The 21,624-nt window shown below is 53.5% G+C and overlaps 4 protein-coding genes across 4 annotated transcripts; 2 read left to right on the top strand and 2 right to left on the bottom strand.

Moving 5' to 3' along the window:
* Positions 1-10,409, bottom strand: RNF31 (ring finger protein 31). Its single transcript, XM_033106890.1, has 21 exons — positions 9,348-10,409; positions 9,115-9,261; positions 8,808-8,963; positions 8,517-8,585; positions 8,350-8,425; positions 7,931-8,108; positions 7,061-7,448; positions 6,598-6,888; positions 6,087-6,335; positions 5,786-5,971; positions 5,470-5,676; positions 4,025-4,198; positions 3,843-3,941; positions 3,660-3,749; positions 2,347-2,461; positions 2,113-2,231; positions 1,739-1,852; positions 1,547-1,604; positions 724-820; positions 251-419; positions 1-143 (listed from the first exon to the last, which is right to left on the bottom strand). Exons 1-21 carry the CDS (start codon positions 9,537-9,539, stop codon positions 90-92), a joined length of 3,228 nt encoding a protein of 1,075 aa, XP_032962781.1. The 5' UTR covers positions 9,540-10,409; the 3' UTR covers positions 1-89.
* A 116-nt stretch (positions 10,410-10,525) lies between these two features.
* Positions 10,526-13,846, top strand: PSME2 (proteasome activator subunit 2). The gene is made up of 11 exons (XM_033106894.1): positions 10,526-10,673; positions 10,983-11,015; positions 11,457-11,519; positions 11,748-11,834; positions 11,942-11,972; positions 12,060-12,157; positions 12,735-12,803; positions 12,955-13,022; positions 13,181-13,235; positions 13,543-13,629; positions 13,722-13,846. The coding sequence occupies exons 1-11, from the start codon at positions 10,626-10,628 to the stop codon at positions 13,800-13,802; spliced, it is 720 nt and encodes a 239-aa protein (XP_032962785.1). The 5' UTR covers positions 10,526-10,625; the 3' UTR covers positions 13,803-13,846.
* A 919-nt stretch (positions 13,847-14,765) lies between these two features.
* Positions 14,766-17,161, top strand: EMC9 (ER membrane protein complex subunit 9). Its single transcript, XM_033106895.1, has 5 exons — positions 14,766-15,329; positions 15,432-15,508; positions 16,374-16,443; positions 16,532-16,626; positions 16,931-17,161. Exons 1-5 carry the CDS (start codon positions 15,132-15,134, stop codon positions 17,109-17,111), a joined length of 621 nt encoding a protein of 206 aa, XP_032962786.1. The 5' UTR covers positions 14,766-15,131; the 3' UTR covers positions 17,112-17,161.
* PSME1 (proteasome activator subunit 1) lies at positions 17,162-20,041 on the bottom strand. Its single transcript, XM_033106893.1, has 11 exons — positions 19,761-20,041; positions 19,150-19,182; positions 18,942-19,004; positions 18,712-18,822; positions 18,578-18,623; positions 18,362-18,459; positions 18,039-18,107; positions 17,887-17,954; positions 17,725-17,779; positions 17,563-17,649; positions 17,162-17,388 (listed from the first exon to the last, which is right to left on the bottom strand). Exons 1-11 carry the CDS (start codon positions 19,797-19,799, stop codon positions 17,308-17,310), a joined length of 750 nt encoding a protein of 249 aa, XP_032962784.1. The 5' UTR covers positions 19,800-20,041; the 3' UTR covers positions 17,162-17,307.
* Positions 20,042-21,624: the final 1,583 nt, after the last annotated feature.

Here is a 21,624-nt window from a genome sequence, read left to right as displayed (position 1 = left end):
CCTGGGCAAGGAGATGCTTCTTTATTGGTGCTGGAGCTGTTCTTGCAGGAGTCAGGCCATGCGACCCTCATTGGGACCCTCTCCCTCAGCTACTTCCTCCTGCGGGGGATACTCTGTCCCAAGGGCACCTCTTCCATCAGCTTCTGCAGAAGGAGAGAAGATGATGACCCTGGAAGCCTGGAGCTCAGACACTGGCTGGCTAGGGGGCTCAGAACATAGGGCCAGAGGCGAGGCTGGCAGGAGGCTTCACCTGTAACAAGCGGGTGTGGTAGGTGGGGGCATCCTCCCCAGCCAGCGCCTGGGGGCGCACATGCAGGTAGCGCTCGGTAGCCGTCTCCAGCTCCTCTACCTCATACAGGGTGGCTGGGTCCAGTGAGTGGGCATTGATGAGGCTTACAAGATACTCTTTGTAGTGTGCCCTGGAGAGATGAGAGGGAGGGATATTCGTTCTTCTGTTCGGCCAGAGTTAACTGAGTGTGCCCAGCACCGTGCTAGGCCCTGGCATACTTGGATGAATAAGACTGACAACGCTTGCCTGCTGCACATGTAGGCACTGCCAACCCATGCACATTGCTTGCTACTACCTATCCAGGTCCTTGGCCAGAGGGCACCTCCCTCCTACTTGCAGGACCCACTGCTCCCAGAGACCCACTTTACCACCTGGGCACACCCTCAGCACTCCTGTCCTTCTCCCCAAAACCATGCCCTCTGCCTGGCACTCACTGGCAGAGGCCCGCATAGCCAGCTGGAGTCTCCTTGCCACAAGCTTCATCCCGGAGCCCATTGGGAACCTCCTTCTGCTCCATCACTCGGCAGCCACCTATGGGTAAGGGCAGGAAAGGGCCCTTTGTTGGGAGGAGGCCACTGACCACCAGGCCCCAGGAGAACTGGGACGGAGGCGTGGGAGGTGGCATCCAGGGAGGGGCCGAAGCACAGAAGCCCCTGCTCTAACAGTGGTAGTGGTGGGGGGAACTTAGAGATGGCCCTGTATTATAGCAGACCAGCTCTGATCCAAAGGCAGCGACCTTCCTGTCCCTGCTTTCATCCAAGCTGGCTTTTGGCCCATAATCACATACTCCCTGAAACAGTTCTTTGGTGATTTAGCGCTTGCATAGTTAACTTACTCTGTGAAGGTCTTACTCTATCTAGATGGTAAGAAATGGAGTACATTAGAACCATATGTGCCATCTTTCTGTTGCCCTCATGGAACCTAAGGCGGCAACTAGCAAGTCTCATTAAATACTCATTGAGTTAACTAATGAATCATTATCCTTTGGGAATGAAAGAAGAAAATTAGTATCGAGTGCCAGGTGCTTTAATGTGGCCTCATGTAAAATAGCTTAGCTGCAAGGTGGCTATTACCCCCATTTTACAAAGGGAGAAACAAGGCTCGGGGAGGTTAACTTGCCAATGGGCACACAACACGTCCACATAGGATGGGCCTTGAGCTCAGCTCTGAGCCCAGACCCAAGTCTTTCCTTGACCAACTGCACAGTGGGCGCCCAGCCACCCTCTCCCCTTCTCCGACGCTTTCCCTGACACTCACCTCCAGGGACTGTCCGGGCCCCCGCTGGGGGCTCTGTGTTGAACATGACGTTATTGTCCTGAGGAGGGGCAGAGGGGCGGGCGTTAGATTCTCCTTGATGCCAGCCCATAGAGCCTTTCCCTTCTTGCCACCCTGGGCCCTGCCTCCTCTCCTGGGCAATCTACCAACCCAGCCAGCCTGGCCACGCCTGACCTGTAGCAGCTTTTGGAGCCGGAGAGCAGTCCAGTCCCGCAGGTAGAAGAGGCAGTCTCGGGGGTGGTGGCCATGTAGGGACTTTTTCACTCTGCAGTTCGGGTCTGGACATTTCTGGCAGAAACCCAGATGGGAGAGGGAAGTTGGAGACTGTTGGGGTCCTGGCCTCTCAGGAACCCCTGTGTGAGGGGTGTAGGGGTGGGGGCAGATAGAGACACTGGAGGGTCTGGAGCAAGCAGAGGGGGAGAGGGGACAGACAGAGGTCATTTACACCCCACCGGCCTCCCTCTCTTCCCCTGGGCCGCTTCTGCCCCTCAAAGCCAATGGCAGTCCCCCATCCGTTTATCCCTTCCATCCCCATTCTCTGGGCTCACATTCTTGGCGTAAAAGGCATTATAGCATCCACTGCAGAACTGGTGGCGGCACTGGGTGCAATGAAAGTGCATGCAGCCTCCTCGGGCCAGTGCGTACGAGAATTTGCACTTGGGGCAGTCTGCAAGGGACAGCAGGTCAGGGCTGGGGCTGCCACTGCTCCTCAAGGCCCTCAGGAAGAGAGCTGCTGGCAACGATAGATCACTGGGCAAACAGGCCTAGTGGGGCAGCCTTACCAATGCCATTTTCCTGAAGATACATTGCCAGGCCCTGGGCCTGGTATTCTGGGTCATTGGTGCGTTTCCAGTTCTGGAAATCCTCGCAGCTCCGGCCTCGGTGCTGCTCCTCCCACTGCCGGAAGGAGAGCAATCGTCACATGGAAGCTCCATCCCTGCCCTTCTTGCTGACCCCTCCATTCTTATCCAGTGATCCCTGGCTTAAGTTTATGGCACTGCCATCCCACATTTGCTCAAATCCAAAACTGAGGGGCCACCCTTGGTTCTTTGATTTCCTTATACCACCACATACTCACCAGCACCCCTTGTCTCTAACACACGAGCCTAGCTAACATAGTGCCAACATCTATTTTTAACCCTGTCCCCTTTCTCTTTGTCCCTCCTGTGACCATCTTATTCTGGGCCAGGTCAGGTCTTGCTTCAGTTACTAGTCTCTCTGCCTCCACTCAGGCTCCCCTACGGTCCACCCTCCACCTTGCAGCCAAAGTGTCTTTGAAAGTGTAAGTCAGGCAGCTTTAACAGGATTGGGAATGTCCTAGTTTTGAGGTTTGGTACTAGGGTTTCAGGTGTTTATTTTATTATTATGTTTCATAATATAGATGCGATTTTTTGGTATAAAATATTAAACTTTTACAAAGGTAAATGAGGTCATATCACCCCTTGCTTAGTCTTAGAATGAAAGGCAAACACCTTCTTCACTTGGTCTTATGGTCTCTCCTGATCTGGCAGCGAGCTCCTCTCCAACCGCCTGCTACTCTTACCCTTGCTCTGGAGGCTCCAGCCAATAACACTTTACTCTGACTTTGGCCATTCCATGCGTTGTTCTTTCTGTCCCAAATACTCTGCATAGTTGACTTCTTCTTAACTTTCAGGCCTGAGCTTAAATTAAACCATTTTAGAGAAGACTTGTCTGACTTCTCTGTCCTAAGAAGGCCCGTTCCATTATTCCTCATCTCAGACTCCTATTGTTTTCTTCACAGAACTTGTGCCCATGTATAATTATGTTCTCTCTCCCTCCCTCACTTCCTTTTCTTTCTTCCTTCTCTCCCTCCCTTACGCCCACCCTTCCCTCCTCCTTTACATTTCACCCAGCCTTCCTACTTTGCCCTTGCTCCCCACTCACCCGCCCTCCCACCGTCTCTCCCTCCCTTCCTCCTTCCCTCGTCCTTCCTTCCTCCCTCCATCTCTCCCTCCCGTCTGTAAGAACTTGAGCCCAGAGCTCGTATCTGTTCTGTTGTCCAACACACCCCGAGTCTAACACAGTACCTGCCAGCAGCTCAGGAAGTATTTCTGGAAGGGTGGATGTGCCTCACCTGGCGCTTACAACGTACACAGAAGGTCTGGTGACACTGGGGACATGTTGCTTCCAGCTGCTCACGCTCATATATGAAGCCAAAGGAGCACTGTGGGTGCAAGAGCATAGCTGTTTGAGGCCTGGCACCCAACCCCCCCCAACCCCTGCACCTCCAGTAAGCTCCTTTGGGCAGGCCACTGACCTGGGCACACCACAAGAACTTGGGGTCCCGCATGAGCACACCCTCAGTTAGCTTCTTGTGGAACAGGGCATAGGCATCTGGTTCTAGACTCTCTCGAAGCTGGGGACAGAATGCAGAAGTGGAGGGTGGGCAGGGTTCTTGTTCAAAGCCCAGGGTGCCCTGAGACCCAGAGACTGCAGTACCTGGATGTCAAGAGTGGAGAAGTAGCTGAGCAACTGTGTGTCATCGGTGAGGTCGGGGCGGCCACAGGCGGGGCACACCATGTCTGTGATGTGCTTCTCCTTCAGGGCGATGGTGAAGTGCTGGCGGAAGCAGTCGGGACAGATGGTACATTCACAGGAAGTCAGGGCCTGCATCTAGAGGGTGAGCGGGGAGAGGAGGGGGTCAGGAGCCACAGCTGCCAGCCTGGGGAAGGGGCAATAGCCAGGTATTCATGAGAAACCAGGGTCTAGTTAACAACTGGGCGGGGGAGCAACGTCTAACGCCAACAAGTGCCAGGCAGGCAACATAAATGTCTGAATGTTGTCAGGTGAAGGGAAACAGACAATGGTGAGAACTAAGGTAAAAGGAAGAATGCCCCCTAAAGGCATTCATATTCAATTAAAAGCAAACACACATATAACATCCTTAAAATGATAAAACACAGAGATGGAGAACAGACCAGTCGTTGCCAGGTGATGGGAGGAAGGGAAGAAGTTGTATATATACAATATAAAGGGGTAGCACGAGGGGTTTCTTTGTGGGTGTCTATATCTTGATTGTGGTAGTGGTTACATGAATCTCTAAATGGGATAAAATTGTGTAGAATTCCCCCCGACTGCCCCCCACACACATCCATGCAAAAAACGAACAAGGTCTGCCTTCTAGCTAACATTGTACCCATGTCTATTTCTTGGTCTTGATATTGTACTATAACTATATAGGAAGTCACCAAGGGGAGAAGGTGGGTGTAAAGCACATAGGACTCTATAGTAGTTTTGCAACTTCCTGTGACTGTACAGTTGTTTTAAAATAGAGTATCAACAAAACGGAACCAAAAAAGATACAGAGCCAGCCTAACTCAACTGGACTCTATTTGGCCAAAGAACTGCCACTTCTGACCTCGAGTAAATGGGGGCTCAGGAATAAGAGGGGCCTGCTCCTACCAATTGGAGATTTGACGATGACATTAAAGAATTACTGTTAATTTTTTGGTGGTGACAATGGTATTTGTGGCTATGTTTTCGAAGAGTCTTCTTTTAGAGATACATACGGAAATATCAGCAGATAAACCATATGACGCCTGACATTTGCTTCAAAATAATCCTGTGTGTGTGGAGGTGAAAAAAAGATTGGCCATACGTTTATAATTGCTGAAGCTTGGTGATGAATACGTGGTGGGGGTAGAGGAGGGAATCTGTTATACACTTTTCTCTACCATTGTATGTTTGAAATTTTCCATAAGAGAACATCAAAAAATGGAGGTGGGGGAAGGTGGCCTATTCCTGCCCTCCTCTTCCCAGAAGCCTTCAAGGGCACGTGGGCAACTGTAGAGCAAAAGACAGGACCCGAGACGAGGGATGGGTGGAGTAGGGGTCCAAAGGCACGAGAGTTATTCTAAGGCCAGGATCAGGGGAGAGGGGCTTACTCGGTTGCGGGGCAGCACCCAGCCGCACACGGCACACTCCTGGGCCAGCAAGCGGCGCAAGAAGGCCCGGTCTTGGCTCTGCCTCACAGCTTCCACCACGTCCCCCAACTCATAGTTCCTGGGTGTCTCCTGTAGCAGTGACAGTGCCAGCTCTGCCCGGCCCCAGCTGGGGAGTGCATAGACTGCCAAAAGCCGTCTAACCAGGCTCTGCAATGTGATTCAGGCGGAGAGGGCAGAAGTGGCTGTCAGACCCAAAGCTCCTTCCCCTCAGCCTTTCCTCCGCCCCCCTACATGGCTCATCACCTCCTCTCAGCACCTGCTTATCTGGCCCGTCCCAGGAAACGGTGGGCTCAGGGCCACTGTCCCACAGGCGCTGATGGAAGGGCTCCAGGCGCTGGCGCTGTAGCTCAGTCAGGGCCCGTGCCACGTCACCTCCATGTTGGAACAATGCTTGAAGAGACCCCTCCTCAGGCCCAAAGCCAAGGGACCGGAGTTCCTGCACCTATGAGTTGGGAATGGAGAAAAGGAATGAAGAGGGAAAAAGCAGGCAAAGGAGAGAGTATGAGAGACTCTGAGACCCACAACCCTCCCCCCTGTCCCTCCGGCACAGCTGGTACCTTCCTCCGCCGGGTCCTTACACACTCTTCCACAGCTTCGTCCAGATTGCCATGACGATCCAGCCAGGCTTTCCGGGCCTCCTGACAGGAAAAGGCCCCTAGCCCCGGGGCCTGCTGTTCAGCTAGCTCAGCCACCATCTCCAGCACGTAGGGCAGCTCTGACCGCAACCACTGCAAGGGCACCTCGGTGCCCGAGTACTGCAGAGCTGAGAAGACCTCCTCTGGACAGGCGCCTGCGGCTTCCCCTTCCTAAGGCACAGTCCCACCCAGAGGGCCTATCAGGAAGGGTGTCCTTCATCCACCATCAGCCTGAACCAAAATGCTGACAGTGGTTGAGCTCAGACTATGATCTTGTGAGCAGAGCACATGATACCTGCCATATGGGAAGTGTTCAATAAAAGGCGGCTGTGGCTAACAATGACCAGTTTTATGAGAATTCACATTAATCAACTGCAGCCTCTCCCTTCCCCCACCAGCTCAGCCCCGCCTCATCCCAGGCCCAAATCTTTACCCGGATCTTGATCACTAGCTGAAGACCTTCTTCCCGCATCTTGTCTTGGCGCTGCTTCTCAGGGTCCCCACAGGAACTGGTCAGGGGGGCACTGAGACATCGTGGAGGCCGTGGCTCAGGGAGTCGCTCTTCCAAAGAGCTGGCATGGGGCTGGGGGGCGTGCTTTACTGGGATGGGGCTGCTGGTCCGGTTGCACATAGCACACACCCAGCCAGGGCCCGAGTTGCAGAAGGTACAGTGAATACAGTACCAGACTGGAGTCTGGGCAGAGGAGAGCAAAGTATCCCCCTGCTGAGAAGGCAGAAAGAATTATCCCATTGAAAGCTGGCTGAAGCTCAAGATGGAAATATAGGGAGCTGGGGGGAAGACATGAGGAAACCAAAGGAAAACGGGATGAGGAAATAGAGAATGGCAAATGGTAACAGGTGCAAATAAAGAGACGGAAAGCCCAGGATTAGGTTACCTGAAGGGGCTGCAGGCAAACGCCAGCATCCCGAGAATCCACCACCAGGCTAGGAGGCTGAGCCAGCCGAGGTCGTTCACATATGGCACACAGCACAGCCGCCGCCTCATTCTCAAAGGTGCAGCTCTGGCAGGCCCAGCGACCCTGTGCAAGCTCAGGTTCTAGGCCCCCAGATCCTTGGGGACCCTCGATCCCCAGCCCCAACCCCTTACAGCCTCTGGGCCGATCACAGGCCACACAGAGCACTGCCCAAGATTCATTTAGTATGGCACAGGCAGCGCAGTGCCAGGGCAGACGGGCACTTGCAGAATCAGGAGAAGAAAGAGAGCTGTCTCCCAGGGCCAGAAGGGAGGTTGACTGGGGCCGTGGTGGAGCTGAAGCAGGTAAGCTGTAATGGGAAAGTCGACATGGACTACTGAGGGGGGACCTGGTGCCTGGGTCCCTCACCCCAGGCATCCCTCATTCCTGCATGATGACACATGGCTCTGGCCTTTGCACGTTTTGCTGTCTGGAACTCTCCTATACCCACAGCCTGTTCAACATGTAAATGACAGCTTAAAGTTCACATCTTGCTGGTAGATATCCCTAACATAGGGACTGACCCATACGAGGTGCTTAAAAATACTGCCAACTGATTGAGCTGATCCTTCAGACTAGGTTGCATCCTCCTACTACCTATTTGCACTCCATAATAATCTATCTTGTGGCGACTGCTACTTGCTTGATATGTCTGTGATCTCTAAGAGGGCAGTAACTGGCTGCTTGCCTTCTCTATAAAACAGTCTTTATCACAGAATGCGGCACATAGTAGATACTCAAATAACTAAATTCTGTCAATTTCATTCCCTTTCAGAAGGGAAGGCCTCTCACCTGGGGGTCAAGTGGGTGGCCTGGGGGGCCCAGGGCAAGGTCTGGCGGAGGTGATGGGCACGGGATGGGTGCCCATGGAACAGGCGATCACAAGCTGGACACAAGGCCTGTTTACAGGCTGAGCAGTGCAGTGTACCTGGGGTAGAACCACAGAAGAAGCAGGGACCAGGAGTGGAGCCTGGAGAAAAGGAGGGAAACAGAACATCTATCTGAAAAAGACCAGGTTACAACTGAATGTGCTGTGGAGGGGGACAAATCATAGACTACTTTTCAACACATCTGGACTCAAGGAAACTATTTTAATCTCTTTAAAAAAAAATGGAAAGGCAGATAACCAAAAAGCTAGACAGATGAGGGCCCCAAATTTCCATCAATATGGTCTATTAACACTCCCTCCCCCAACACAGGACCAACAATACCTGAGGCAGAGGGTGTGGTGAGGGGACCAGGAGCAATCTCTCTCAGTACAGGGGCAAAATCTGAGAGCTGGAACATCTGAGGAAAAAGGGCAGGGAATAGGCAAGGGTTTGGGGAGCCGCCCACCCCCTGCCCCTTTGTTCATCAGGCCTCAAAGCCCCATTCCTGCCTTTACTGCATCATCTTCAACCTTGTCTTCCAGCAGCTCCTCCAGTGCTTGTGGCCTTGGGTGGGTATTCTGCAAACGAGATAAGAGTTCTCAACCTACAGCTCTGGAATGAGGCCTTCTCTCTAAGCCCGGGTGCCCCAGCATTCACAGGGAGTATAGTAGGGGAGCTCCCAGGTTGCTGTGGGGACTATGCCCATGGCTCAGCAGCATGGGAGTCCCCAGACTGGCTTTGGAGTTAGGCTGAGCCTCCCAGCCCTGGTGCTTAAGTCCTCAGGACTAGAGATATCTCACCTGTAACAGCAGAGTGAGCTCCGTCCGAAGTAACAGTACTTCCAGTGTGACTGTAGCAACTTGGTGCGCATCTGGATCGTCTTGTCCCTCAGGGAAGCTCAACCCATCAGGCTGCTCCTCTGTGTAGCCATACAACCGCAGAACATCCCGGCCCCACTGCCACACATTCACAACCAGTCATCACCCAGCAGGGCCCCTTCCCAATAGGGCTGAACCCCTCCACATTAGGCACAGCCTCAGGTCCTTTCTACCAACCCCCAGCGCAGGCCAAGCTCCCTTCTCCCATAACGGTCCCCAGGGGCTTCACCTGCACAGCATCCACCGTAGTTCGAAACACCGGGTTATTAAACTTGACCCCGCGCCAGTACCGGGGCCTCTGAGGGCTGAGGAGGTTGCGGCCATATTTCTCCAGGATGTTCAGGGCCGTGGACAGGGTGTTGAGGTAGTTTCGGGGCTGGAAGCAGTCAGAGAGCAGAGAGCTGTAAGCCCCGTCCCAGGCTCAGATCCTCGGTGGCCCTCCCCAGCCGGACCGGGCCTAACCTCCCCGTGAGCGTTACAGCGGACCAGGCGTGCGGCGTCCAGCTGCAGGTAGCGGTCAGCTGGAGGCAGAGAAGTGACCAGCAGCGGCCGGAGCTGCTCCACGGAAAACGCCTGCCCAGAATCCCTCCTCAGGGCGCTCGCCAGCTCCTCGCGGGCCGCCAGGAAGGCCTGCTTCTCATCCTCCCCCGGCATCCCGAGACAGGAGTCAGCCCCAGTCCCGCGGCCCGCCGGGACACCGCACAGGCTGCGCTCCGCCCGAGCGGCGCCGCTCCTGCCTGGTATCTGGCTTCACGGCCCAACCCAGTCCGCGTAGCCTTCCCGGGTCACTCAGGCCACGGTCACTCTTCAGCACCCGGCCCCCCGCCAGGGTTAACCGGGAACAGGAAGTACTAGGGAAGAGGGCGGGACTGCGACCCAGTTTCAGGGGAAGAGGAGGGGTCTAAGGTAAAGGAAGGCGGGATCAGGGAATTATGGGGCGTGGCCAAGAAGGGAGGCCTGGTTCCAGCCAATGAGAAGGGTAAATGGCCCCTGGCTCCTCCCCTAGAGCCTCACAGCCTTTAACCCTGTTCTAGAGCTCTTCCCCGCCTTCCTCCAGGCTGATTCCGCTCTTTTATGAATTGCCAAAGGAGCGGGGATAACTTATTTCCCTCAAAGCCTTCCTCTCTATCTAGACCAGTAGACCGGAGAAGTACCATTCTGCCGGAGACTCGACTCTGGCCGGCCTGAGCCCGGCTCAAGCGAACTTCTCCAGTCGGTCTTGAAGGCAAGGCGCCCTCCGGGAGGAAGCCCCGCGCCTCCTCCCTTTCATACTCTCCTACTCAGCCCCAGGCCTTCATTTCTACTACTTCTCCCACCGCTCTGATCTCTCTCCAGCCCCCTCCTCAGAGTCGAGCCTCCTCGGGAGAGCCCCAGCACTGAACACCCCCTTTCCCACTCCACCCCTCTTACCCCAGTCCCGGACTTCCCCGGACTCCCTCGCCTCTCCCTGTAAGCCCCGCCCCTTCTCTGGAAGGACTGCTCCAGTTCAGGCTCCGCGGTCCCACCCGTCCTGGCCCCTCCCTCGGACAGCCCCTGGGCTTGTGACCGAGTCGGCACCGCCTCTTCTAGTCTCAACTGGCCGAGAATGGCTGAGGGGCTCCCTACGGTTTGCGGCTTGCCAGGGGGAGGGGGAAAAGAAAGAAAGGGGTGGGGTTAAGGGGGGCGGGCCTGGACGTGGGGAGTGAAAGCGAAAGCCCAGGCGGGGAACCGGGAGACCGAAGATCTAGCAACTGGAGCAGCATGGCCAAGCCTTGTGGGGTACGCCCGAGCGGGGAAGCCCGCAAACAGGTAATGGAGACCGGAGGCCAGGAGGGGTCCAGGGAGCCCTCCTGGATGGCGGCCAAGCTGGGTGCTCCAGGGGTCCACAGCCGTACCAAAGAGCTCCCCCAACCTCCCTATTCAGTGCTTTCACTTCTGCCCTGGGGATTCCCAGAATCCTGCCCTCTGACCAGTATATGCAGTGAGCATGGGCTTCCAGAGAAATCTGGCTTGTGGGAAAGGCCTGAGCCAAGTTAGAGGGCATCCCATTGGGGGGTGGAATCTTACTCTTGACAACTGAGACCCTTAACCAACATCCGGGTACTGCTCTCTGTACAGGTGGATGTCTTCCGGCAAAATCTTTTCCAGGAGGTAAGTCTTCTGGATTCAAGCGATTTGACCCAGAATTTTAAACCGATACTTGAGGGTCACAACCTCTCAGAGTGACCCCCAAACCCACCCTAGACCTGGGCCCTATTTTCCTTATCAAGACTTCATCCAAGATAAGCTCCTAATTATTTATCTCTACCCTTAATTTGATTCCTCTACATACTCTCCCCACTTCTGCCACTTTTCTCCCCTCTTTTGGTGTTGAGGGAAAGAAACGCTGTGACCCCAAAGCAGGAATACCACAGTCCTAACCTTGGTTGTGTCACTTCCTAGCTTGAGAAAATCCTTTCACTTTTCAGGGCTTCAGTTTCCTCATTTGTAGGTCTTAGATTCAGTGATTTCCAAGGATCCTTCCAGTCCCACTTCTCAGGCATCTCATTAAATGTCTTCTGTGATTTCCCACCTTCACAATGTAACCCGCAGGCTGAAGAATTCCTCTACAGATTCTTGCCACAGAAAATCATTTACCTGAGCCAGCTCTTGCAGGTGAGTAGTGTGGGCTCCTCTTGCCCCATCCCACGGCCTCTTTCCTCTCCACTCACCCTCTCTATCTAACAACTGGGATCAGCATGCAGAGAACATTTGTGAGTGGTTGTGATTGGTGGACTGGGAATGTTAGGATGGTGTGAGGCCTGAGCCTAGATTGGGAGGCAGAGGGCGGGAGGGATGTGTTCAGGGAAGGCTGGGCATCCCCTGACAGTAAGCTCTGTGCAGGAGGACTCCCTCAATGTGGCTGACCTGACCTCTCTCCGGGCCCCACTGGACATCCCTATTCCAGACCCCCCACCCAAGGATGATGAGGTGAGGCACTCAGGGTGTAGGGCTCATACTATATAAACCCAGTGGAGATGATGGCTTTTCAACCGTCAAGACTTTTTCTGAAGCTACTTTCCCCCTTTTTACCTTAGATGGAAACAGATAAGCAGGAGAAGAAAGAAGGTAAGAGAGGAAGGGATGGCCAGGGGAAGGGAAATGGCACAGTGACTACTTAATGAAAAAGGAGCCTAAATCCCCTCTTTTCTATAGTCCCTAAATGCGGCTTTCTTCCTGGGAATGAGAAGGTCCTGGCCCTACTTGCCCTGATTAAGCCAGAAGTCTGGACTCTCAAAGAAAAATGCATTCTGGTAAGCCTGGGAACTGGGAGAAATAGAATGAGAAGACAAACCAGGCCAGACCCTGGTATTCTTCAGAGATGCAAGTCCTTCATTCAGGAACTATTCCTGAAATAGGAAGATTCCTTCTGTGCCTTGCGTTTAGATACCTTTTGTTCTGCTACACCTCTGATATCACAGTGGTATCCCTGAGATCAGAGACTCGGATATATCCACCTCCACAATCTCAGAATTCACTGCTGTACCAGGCACACAGTGCAGGTGCTATGCAAGTGAGTTGGTTTAAGAGTTTAGGCCCTAGAGGGAGACTGCTTGGAATCAAATCATGACTTTATCACTTACCTAGTTGATTATCTTAAATAAGTAACTTAGACATTCTGTGACTCAGTTTTTTCATCTGTTAAGTGGGTATAATAAAAAGATATACCTTGAAAGGTTGCTGTGACGATTAAATGAGATGTATAATACGTAGCACAGTGCCTGGTACATAATAAATGCTCAGTTAAATATGTCGCCTTAGGGAGTAGTGGAAATAGGAAGAACCCAGCAAGTTTGTTGAATGATTCCTACATGATACCTCTTAACATAGGTGATCACATGGATCCAGCACCTGATCCCCAAGATTGAGGATGGAAATGACTTTGGGGTGGCAATCCAGGTAAGAGAAGGGTGTATAAGTATATTAAATGGTGAGAGACTTGGGGAGTGGGGGATAGGAGCTAGACATAACAGAGGAGGAAGGAGATGGTGAGTGAAGGATGGAAGAGATGAAGTGTTTTCTTTGCCTCCCATCTCTTTTGTCCCCACAGGAGAAGGTGCTGGAGAGGGTGAATGCAGTCAAGACCAAAGTAGAAGCTTTCCAGACAACAATTTCCAAGTGAGGGCAGCTGGAGGGCCAGCACAGGGGGCTGTGGGGACATTTCTTTGGGACTCCCAAAGCTGGGCAGTCCCATCAGGATGATAGAGGGCTTTGGGAAGGGTCTGAGGGAGAATATGAACCCCCGTTCCTGTGGTTACTCCCCTTGTTTCCGGCAGGTACTTCTCAGAACGCGGGGATGCTGTGGCCAAGGCCTCTAAGGAGACCCATGTAGTGAGTGGATTGTCCAACAGCCTTTCCCCTGATGCTGGCTGGGGGTGGGGTGAGGAAAGGGGAATAGAGGTTCTCTTTGTCTTGTTTATGACCTTCCCAATGTGGGGAATATTAAGCCAAAAGCATTGCCTAGGAAAACTGATTTGGGCTTCAGAAACCTTAACCCCTTTCTCTGTTTGGTCCTGTGAGAATCCCATTTCTTGATGCTGAAAAGGGCTCATGTTCAAGTTACCTATTCCCTGTGTGAGAAAACCAGACTGTCCTGACCTTCAATGGGGCTGACTCAGCTTTGCTTTTCCCATCCCAGATGGATTACCGAGCCCTAGTGCATGAGCGAGATGAGGCAGCCTATGGGGAGCTGAGGGCCATGGTGTTGGACCTGAGGGCCTTCTATGTGAGTGTGGGGTAAGCCTCTAAGGGAGGTGGACCAGGAGGGGCAGAGGAAAGGCCAAGAACCTGATTGCTGCCCTTCTGGCATTCTTCCAGGCTGAGCTTTATCATATCATCAGCAACAACATGGAGAAAATTATCAACCCAAAGGGTGAAGAGAAGCCATCTATGTACTGAGCCCAGGGCTAGCAGGGAAATAAATGACCTATATTATATGTGGATTACCTCTGGTGTGTGTCATTCATTCAAAAAGCATTTACTGAGTGCTGCCTATGTCCAAGATACTGAATGTGAATGTGGTGCCAGGAAGACAAAGATGAATTAGATGTCCATCCTGTTCTTAAGAAGTCATCCTAAAGAATAGGGTGGAAACTGTTACATGCCATAATAACCATGAAGATAACCTTTATTTGGGAGTTTCACAAGATTTTTTCCATCTGGGGATCTCATGAGTGCTTCCTGGAAGGTATGGCATTTGGGCAGAGCCCTTATTGGAATAATCAGGCTATGAACAGACAAGGGGAAAGTTCTGTGGCTGAGGTCAGGGAATGAAGAAACGAACTACCTTTCATCATCACCTCATCAGCTCAGAGCAAGCCTGGAGGGACAATGAGGTTTCTCTGGAAGAATTATGGGTGAATGAGTGGACTCTTTCTCAAGCCCTGGGAGGGGAAAAAAACACTCCCAAGGCATGGAGATGAATGAAATTACACCACAGGACATTATGGGAAGGGTGGGTCTGTACATGGTTTTTTTTGGGGGGGGTCCTTTTTTCCCCTTCAGCCAATTGCTGTCTTTATTTCTGCAGATATTACATTAAACAAGGCCATGGTTCATTACTAAGTGGCAGAGCCGGTCTAGAGTACAAATCCACTCCTTCGATAGTAGGAGCGAGGCGACCCGCTTGGTGCCCAAGTTTGAAGAGCCACTGCTCCAGGACACCAGACTTCGGGCGCCCGCTCCATCCTGTAGTCTCCGCCGGGCCTTTGGGGGCGGACCGCACAGGTAACAAGAAGCCATCCTACAATCAAGAGCCGAAATCGGGTATCCTAGCCAATCAGCGTGCATACAGTTTTCTTTACAGTTGTGGGTTGTTTCCAGTACGCTGGAGACAAAGGCGGGACAAGGTTTGGACGCGGCCGGTGATAGGACAAAATGAGAACATCTAAGCCTATCAAAGGGCACCATGTGGGCGGGACTCCAGAAGCAAGTCCTGCTTAGATTAGAGCCTCCTGCTCTGGGTCCCCAAGACGAGCCTGTATCTGCCGCCGCCCTCTGGGGGCGGGCGGAGGTGGAGCTGGGTGCCGCAGCATGCAATCGGGACCGCCTGCGACCCGGCCTGGTGGGGGCCGGACTCTGGAGCCGAGGTCGCCTGGAACCGGCGGGCTGCCTTCGAGCAGTGTTAGCGTCACCACAGAACCTAAGTGAGAGGGCAAGGGCAGGGCCAGGTAGGGCGCAAGGGCGCTGGAGGAAGCTTCGCAGACGCGAGCGGGAGTCCCGCTCGCCATGGGGGAGGTGGAGATCTCGGCCAGAGCCTACGTGAAAATGTGCCTGCACGCAGCTCGGTATCCGCATGCCGCGGTCAACGGGCTGTTGCTGGCGCCGGCGCCGGCGTCGGGAGAATGCCTGTGCCTCACCGACTGTGTGCCCCTGTTCCACAACCACCTGGCCCTGTCTGTCATGCTGGAGGTCGCCCTCAACCAGGTGCCGCCGCTGGACGCTCATCAACCTCCGCGAAACCCCCGAACGCCCCTAGCAGGGTGGGCGGCACGATTTAGTTTACTGATGGCCCCTTTCCCACGGCAGGTGGATGTGTGGGGCGCGCAGACCGGTCTGGTAGTGGCTGGGTACTACCATGCCAATGCAGCTCTGAACGACCAGAGGTAAGTGGGGTAGCTACAGGCAGAAGGCCAAGGGTTATTGGGTGAGGGTGGCTGGCGTGTCAAGAGAACTCCTCTTGGTCATTCCTTCCATCTTTCCTTAATGAAACGCTTAGGAGCAGGGACTGCACACCAGGCACAAGACTAGGTACTGAAGTGAGGAAATATAAATATAAAAATGCTCTAGAGGTGGGGAGGACACCTGTGTATCAATAAGAAAAGGCTGACACCTCCTTTAGCTGAAGTGCCCCTCAACTGCTGAAAACACTGGTTGGAAGCCCAACCAGCAAAAGGAAATTTCTTTATATGCATGCAGAAAAAATTATCTACTTACATAATAACCATGTATCTAGATCAAATTATACATACTGTTTTGTAATTTGCTTTTCCCTCATTTAATAAACATCTGATATCTTTCCATCTCTACACCAAGATCTACTTTGCCCTAAAGCTATATGGTGTGAATAAGGATGTACCATTATTTATGCCTTATATTAAACATTGAGGTTGTTTCCAAATTTTTATTATAGACACTGTCCTATTACTACAGTAACTTCTTTATATAGTGGAATTTCTTGGTCAGCATATGTATAATATGAATTTGGATGGTTATGCCAAATTACCCTCCAAGAAGACCACCTTTGATTTCCACTCTTACCAGCAGTGGCTGAGTACCTGTTTCCTGCAGCACTCAAGCATCAAGCAGTTGTGCATGAAGCATCAAGCAGGCCTGACCCCCCTTCCCTGGTCCAGGTCAGCCACAGGAGAGGCAATCACTGCACCCATGTCTGAGACCTGGGAGGCGCAGCTCAGATGGATAGGGTCTGCTCAGTCCACTCCTCACGCCTCTGATCTTCCCTCTACACAGCCCTGGGCCCCTGGCCTTGAAAATTGCTGGGCGGATTGCAGAATTCTTCCCTGGTGCAGTACTTATTATGGTGAGGCTTGGGTTTGGAGGAGGGGGTTGGAAAGAAAGTAGGAAAGGGGATCCTTGAAGCCCTCACCTGCCCTTTCTTGTCCATGCAGTTGGATAATCAGAAACTGGTGCCTCAGTCTCATGTGCCCCCAGTCATCGTCCTGGAGAACCATGGTGCCCGTTGGGTCCCCAAGGACAAGAACCTGTGAGTGCCCCACTCTCTCTCGCTCTCCCTGGAAACCCAGGACACCTGGGCCTGGTGTTCTTGGTCCTGCACAAAGGGTCGCCTGGAACCGGCGGGCTGCCTTCGAGCAGTGTTAGCGTCACCACAGAACCTAAGTGAGAGGGCACGGGCAGGGCCAGGTAGGGCCAGGTAGGGCGCAAGGGCGCTTTCTCAGGCCACCCGCTCCCTGACCCTTTCTCAGGCCACCCACTCTAGACCTAACTTCTGTCGTGTGTCTGGCCCTACTGCCTGCTGAGTTAGACCTTCATGCGGGTTGTTATTTCAGAGTGATGTGGAGGGACTGGGAAGAGTCACGGCAGATGGTGGGAGCACTACTGGAAGGCCGGGCCTACCAGCACCTTGTGGACTTTGACTGCCATCTCGATGACATCCGGCAGGACTGGACCAACCAGCAGCTTAACACTCGAATCACCCAGTGGGTTGGTCCCTCCAATGGAAATGTCTGAGCCAGGGCCGGGGTACATGTGTCAAGATCCAATAAAGAGACTTGAGCTGATGGGTATTGTTACGACTATATTTATTGTGCCTGGGAGGCAAGGGGAGGGAGAAACCTCAACAGGTGGAAGGTGGGGCAAAGTCTGAAGTCCCCTGTCAAAGATAGGACGGTCTCTGCTGGATCCACCACAGTATGAGAGGAGGCGCTCAATAGATCATTCCCTTTGTTTCTCCCCTGGGCTTCTTGAGCTTCTCGAAGTTCTTCAGGATGATGTCATATAACACAGCCTACATGGCCAGGGAGGAGTGGGGATCAGTTGTAGGCCCCAGCTCTATGCCCCATTTCTAACCTTGTGGTGAGACTGAACTTGGTCATCCATCACTCCCAGCCTGCAGGGTCAGGGAGTGGGTGGCCTGAGAAAGCTGCCTCTACCCACCCTTGCCCCACCCTTTTCTCCTCACATAAGCATTGCGGATCTCCATGACCATCAGCCGGATGTCCCGGTACTCTGCTTCATCCAGCTCGTGCACCAGCTGCCGATAATCACCCTGCAGGAGACCTGGGTCAGGCCTCACTTCAAATATATCCTTCCCCCCATATACCCTGACCTCGGCCTCACCTACCACATGGGGCTGCTTGGCGGCTTTGGTCACGGCATCACCCCGCTCAGAGAAATACCTGTGGGAAGTAGAAAGGTGTGGAACAGGAGAAGGAGGAGAGAGCCCAGGCCTCTGTCCAAGCCAAAGGCTGAGTGTGCATGCAGGTACAGTTGGGCAGACACTCACTTGGAGATTTGAGTGTGGAAGCCTTCCAGCTTGGTGTGAAGGGCGGTCATCAGCTCAAACACCTTCTCCTGAGGAAAGAATGCAAGAGGTAAAGTGGAAAACAGCATGGACTAGAGACATAAGGAGGGTGGAGGAGTGGGCAGCGCTCTCACCTGAACAGCTACTCCAAAATTGTTTCCATCCTCAATTCGAGGTATCTGCAGCTGCAACCAGGTGGTGACCTGGGAGGAGGGAAAGGCATCAAAGCCACATCAGCCCTCAACCCAATTCCCAGGTTCCTGTCCTTCCTTGTTTCCCTGCCCACAGTGGGTGTAGGTATGCCAGGTCCATCTTGAGTCCCAGGGCCTGGACTTCTGGCTTCATTTGCTGTGCCCTCTCCTGCTAAGACCTGGCAAGTGCCATGCCCTAACTGGCAGGGACCAAGGAAGACAAAGGGTTTGACCTAAAGCCTGGCGGTGGCAGTGGTAGGGCTCACCAGGTTAAGCTGCTCAATGACATCCTTGATCTCAGGCTTTAGGCGCTGCAGGAGGCTCACAATCTTTTCGTTGCAGTTCACTGGGCCACAGGGAGGACCTAGAGAGCGGACAATGGGTCAGGCACATGGCTGGGACTGCGGGAGGGGTGGGGAAGAAGAATCCTTCAGGAGGAGCTCCTGGGAGGTGAGGCTCATCCTTTGCCACCATAGTAGTACCTTTGTCTTCATCTTCCCCTTTCTTCTTTTCATCCTTGTCTTCCTTCTGCAGGGAAAGAGGGGCTCTCGGGAGTCAGGCCCAAGGCTGATATTCCCCATGGTTGGCTCCCTCCTCCCAGCTCTTCCCAGCTTGCCTCCTGCTGTTTCTTCCGCTCCTCCTTTTCTTTCTCCTTGACTGGATCAGGCACTGGGATGTCCAAAGGGGCTTTCAGATTGCTCAGATTGGCTTCGTTGAGAGCTGGCTCCTGGTGCAGGGTAGGAGGAGGGCTGGAGGCAAGGGCATCTCTCTCACCTCCTCACTCACATGGCCCCTCAGACTCTCCCCTTGGCTCCTACTCTCTAGCTCCCTGCCCAGCCCCAGTACCTTTAAAAATGCATCCAACTCAGAAATCTTCTTGGGGAAGTAGCTCCCGAGCAGGCTCTCTGTCTGGGAGTGAGGTGAGGCAGGGGAGGATGGAGGTCAGAATCCAACGCCCTTCTCGGGTAGTGAAGCAGGGCTGAAGCTGCCCACCAATGAAAGGCTAAGCAGTGGGAGATGGGTAGGAACGGGGTACTGAGGGGGCGGTTCTTACCTTGGTACACAGGTCTTCACGGAACACATCCACCTGTGGGGTACAGGCAGCCCTTCAGACACCTGGCTTTATGGCCAGTTCATATGAGGACCGGTCCCTTAGGATTGTGTAGGGCCTGGCCTGGGCAAAGGTGGAGTGGATCCCCTTGGGGCGGGATTTGGGGGATGAGAACATTCCTGGCGGTGAAGTGGTTCAAGTGACAACAGATCCCTCGGGTCTCCTGGGCTGTTATAAGGAGAGGTGTAAGAGCCTTCTGTGACTCGGGCTGGGACGGAGTGGGCCCCGGGGTCCTCCCCGTGAGAAAAGCAACGAGGTGACAAGGCAGGTTCCGCACCCAGACTGTGTGTGGGCCCGGCCCCGGGCCAGCGGACTTCCCCTCCACGCTGGTTCTCCGCTTCACCTCACCCCGCTTCACTCAGCCGCCTCTCCAATCCCGGCAGGCGGACCCCGCCGGTCTCCCTGAGGCTCAGGTGCTCCGGGCACAGAGGCTCACTTGGACTCGATACTGACCCCGACTCACGTCTGGGGGCTAGGGGGCGGCAGCCTGACGCCCTCAGCCTTTCGGCGCCACGCCTCCCTAATGGGCCCTTCCTCGAACCCGCAGCGCTCACCTTGGCTTGGGCTTCAGGCTGGACCCTGAGCGTGGCCATGGCCGGGGCGGGGAGCCTAACGCCGCACGAGGAGCGAGGAGTGGGCACTGTGAAGGGAAAGCGAAAGCAGCGCGCGGAATGCGCGCGGCCTTCCTGGGTAGAGGGGAGTGGAGGCACTGGGGGAGGCGGGGACAGTCCGGAGAGAAGAGAGGGCTGGGGGGGCGGAGGAAGGCCGCTCAGGCGGGGCTCCCTCTACTGCTAGAGAGCAGCGTTTCCACCGACCTCCTCCGCCCGCTCCGCCCATCCCACCTTTCCATCCCACCTCGCCCGCCTCTCGACGCCCCGCCTCCGCCTCCCTCTCCCCCTCCCCGCCCTGCTCCCGACGCCCCGCCTCCCCCTTCCCACCTCCTCGCCGAAGTCGGTCTCTCGACTCCCCGCCTACTGCCTCCGCCCACCCCGCCTCTTCCCTCCCGCCCTGCTCTCGACACGCCGCCACCTCCTCCATCCTCTTTGCTCTCTTTCCGCTCCAGGCGTTACTGCTTCCACTTCTCGCTTCCTCTCTTCACAAGGCCCGACATCTCCTGCCACCCAGCCCAGTGCCCGCCTTTGGACTCCCCGCCTCCCATCTCTCTCTGCCTTGTGACTGCTGGCTCTCTTCTTCACCTGCTCGGCCTGGGACAGTGATAAGCCTTATCTGACCCTCTTCCATCTTTCCTCAGCGGTGGATCAAGACCTGGTCTCCCTTCGCTAGCACTGCCAGCCTGGGCTCCTGGCTCCACGGGCATCCTCTGGCCGTGCAGTGACATTCAGACGCCGGCACCACTCCAACCCAGTCAGCTCTCTCCTAACCCTTGTGTGGACTCCATTGCTCTGTAGCCCGCTTTCCACACAGCAGCAGGATCCCTCTCCTTGTTTATAACTCTTTCTCAGTTTCCCGTTGACCTTGGGATGAAATCCTCAGGGCTTTCCTGGCCCCTAAGGCCTGCCTGGACTACCTGACACCTGTTGCCATTCAACTTCACTCTCTACTGCGTTTGCCCCGTTTACTTTACACTTGTAAATACCTGGCTTTTCATTTGTTGTCGGTATCACTTTCATTCCTGCCCGTTTTAGGGCTTTTGCCCTGGCTAATACTTTTGCCTGGCACACCCTGCCCCTGCCTCACGTTGTCTGTCATTCCTTTTTCCGTGCAAATATCACTTCGTCAGAGAGAACTGTCCATCATTCTTTATAAAGTACCTCCCTGTATTACAAAGCAGCCTGGTTTAGTAACTTCATAGCACTTGGCTCTGATATTAGTTTAATTTTTGAGGATAGTGTGGTTTACACCAGGGTTGGCAAACTTTTTCTGTAAAAGGCCAGATAGTAAATATTTTAGGCTTTGTGGGCTATATATAGTGTCCGTAGCAACTACACTACTCAAGTCTGCCATTGTAGCAGGTAAACAGTTATAACTAAATAAATTAGCATGGCTAGGTTCCAATAAAACTTTATGGGCATAAATTTGAATTTCATGTAATTTTCAGATATCATGAAATGTTCTTTAATTTTTTTTTCAACCATTAAAAAAATGTAAGAACCATTCTTAGCAATCAGGCCATACAAAAAATGACCACAGGAGGGCTGTCTGTGCTTAGAGCACAGACAACAGACCCATAGTGCCCCGGGGTTTTAATCCTGACTGATAATTTACTAGCTGTGAACAAGTTACCTAACCTCTGTGCCTTTTTGCAACCGTACAGTGGGAACACTACCAAACCTACTTCATAGCGTTGTTGTGAGTGTTAAATGTGTTAAATTTATATAAAGAACTTTAAGACAATTAGAATGTTGCCTGGCACGGAGTAAGCACAATGCAGTTTTGCTATTATTATTTGTGAATTTA

The sequence above is a fragment of the Rhinolophus ferrumequinum genome, chromosome 6 (assembly GCF_004115265.2).
Source record: "Rhinolophus ferrumequinum isolate MPI-CBG mRhiFer1 chromosome 6, mRhiFer1_v1.p, whole genome shotgun sequence".
NCBI lineage: Eukaryota > Metazoa > Chordata > Mammalia > Chiroptera > Rhinolophidae > Rhinolophus > Rhinolophus ferrumequinum.
This window is presented reverse-complemented; position numbering and strand designations above follow the sequence as displayed.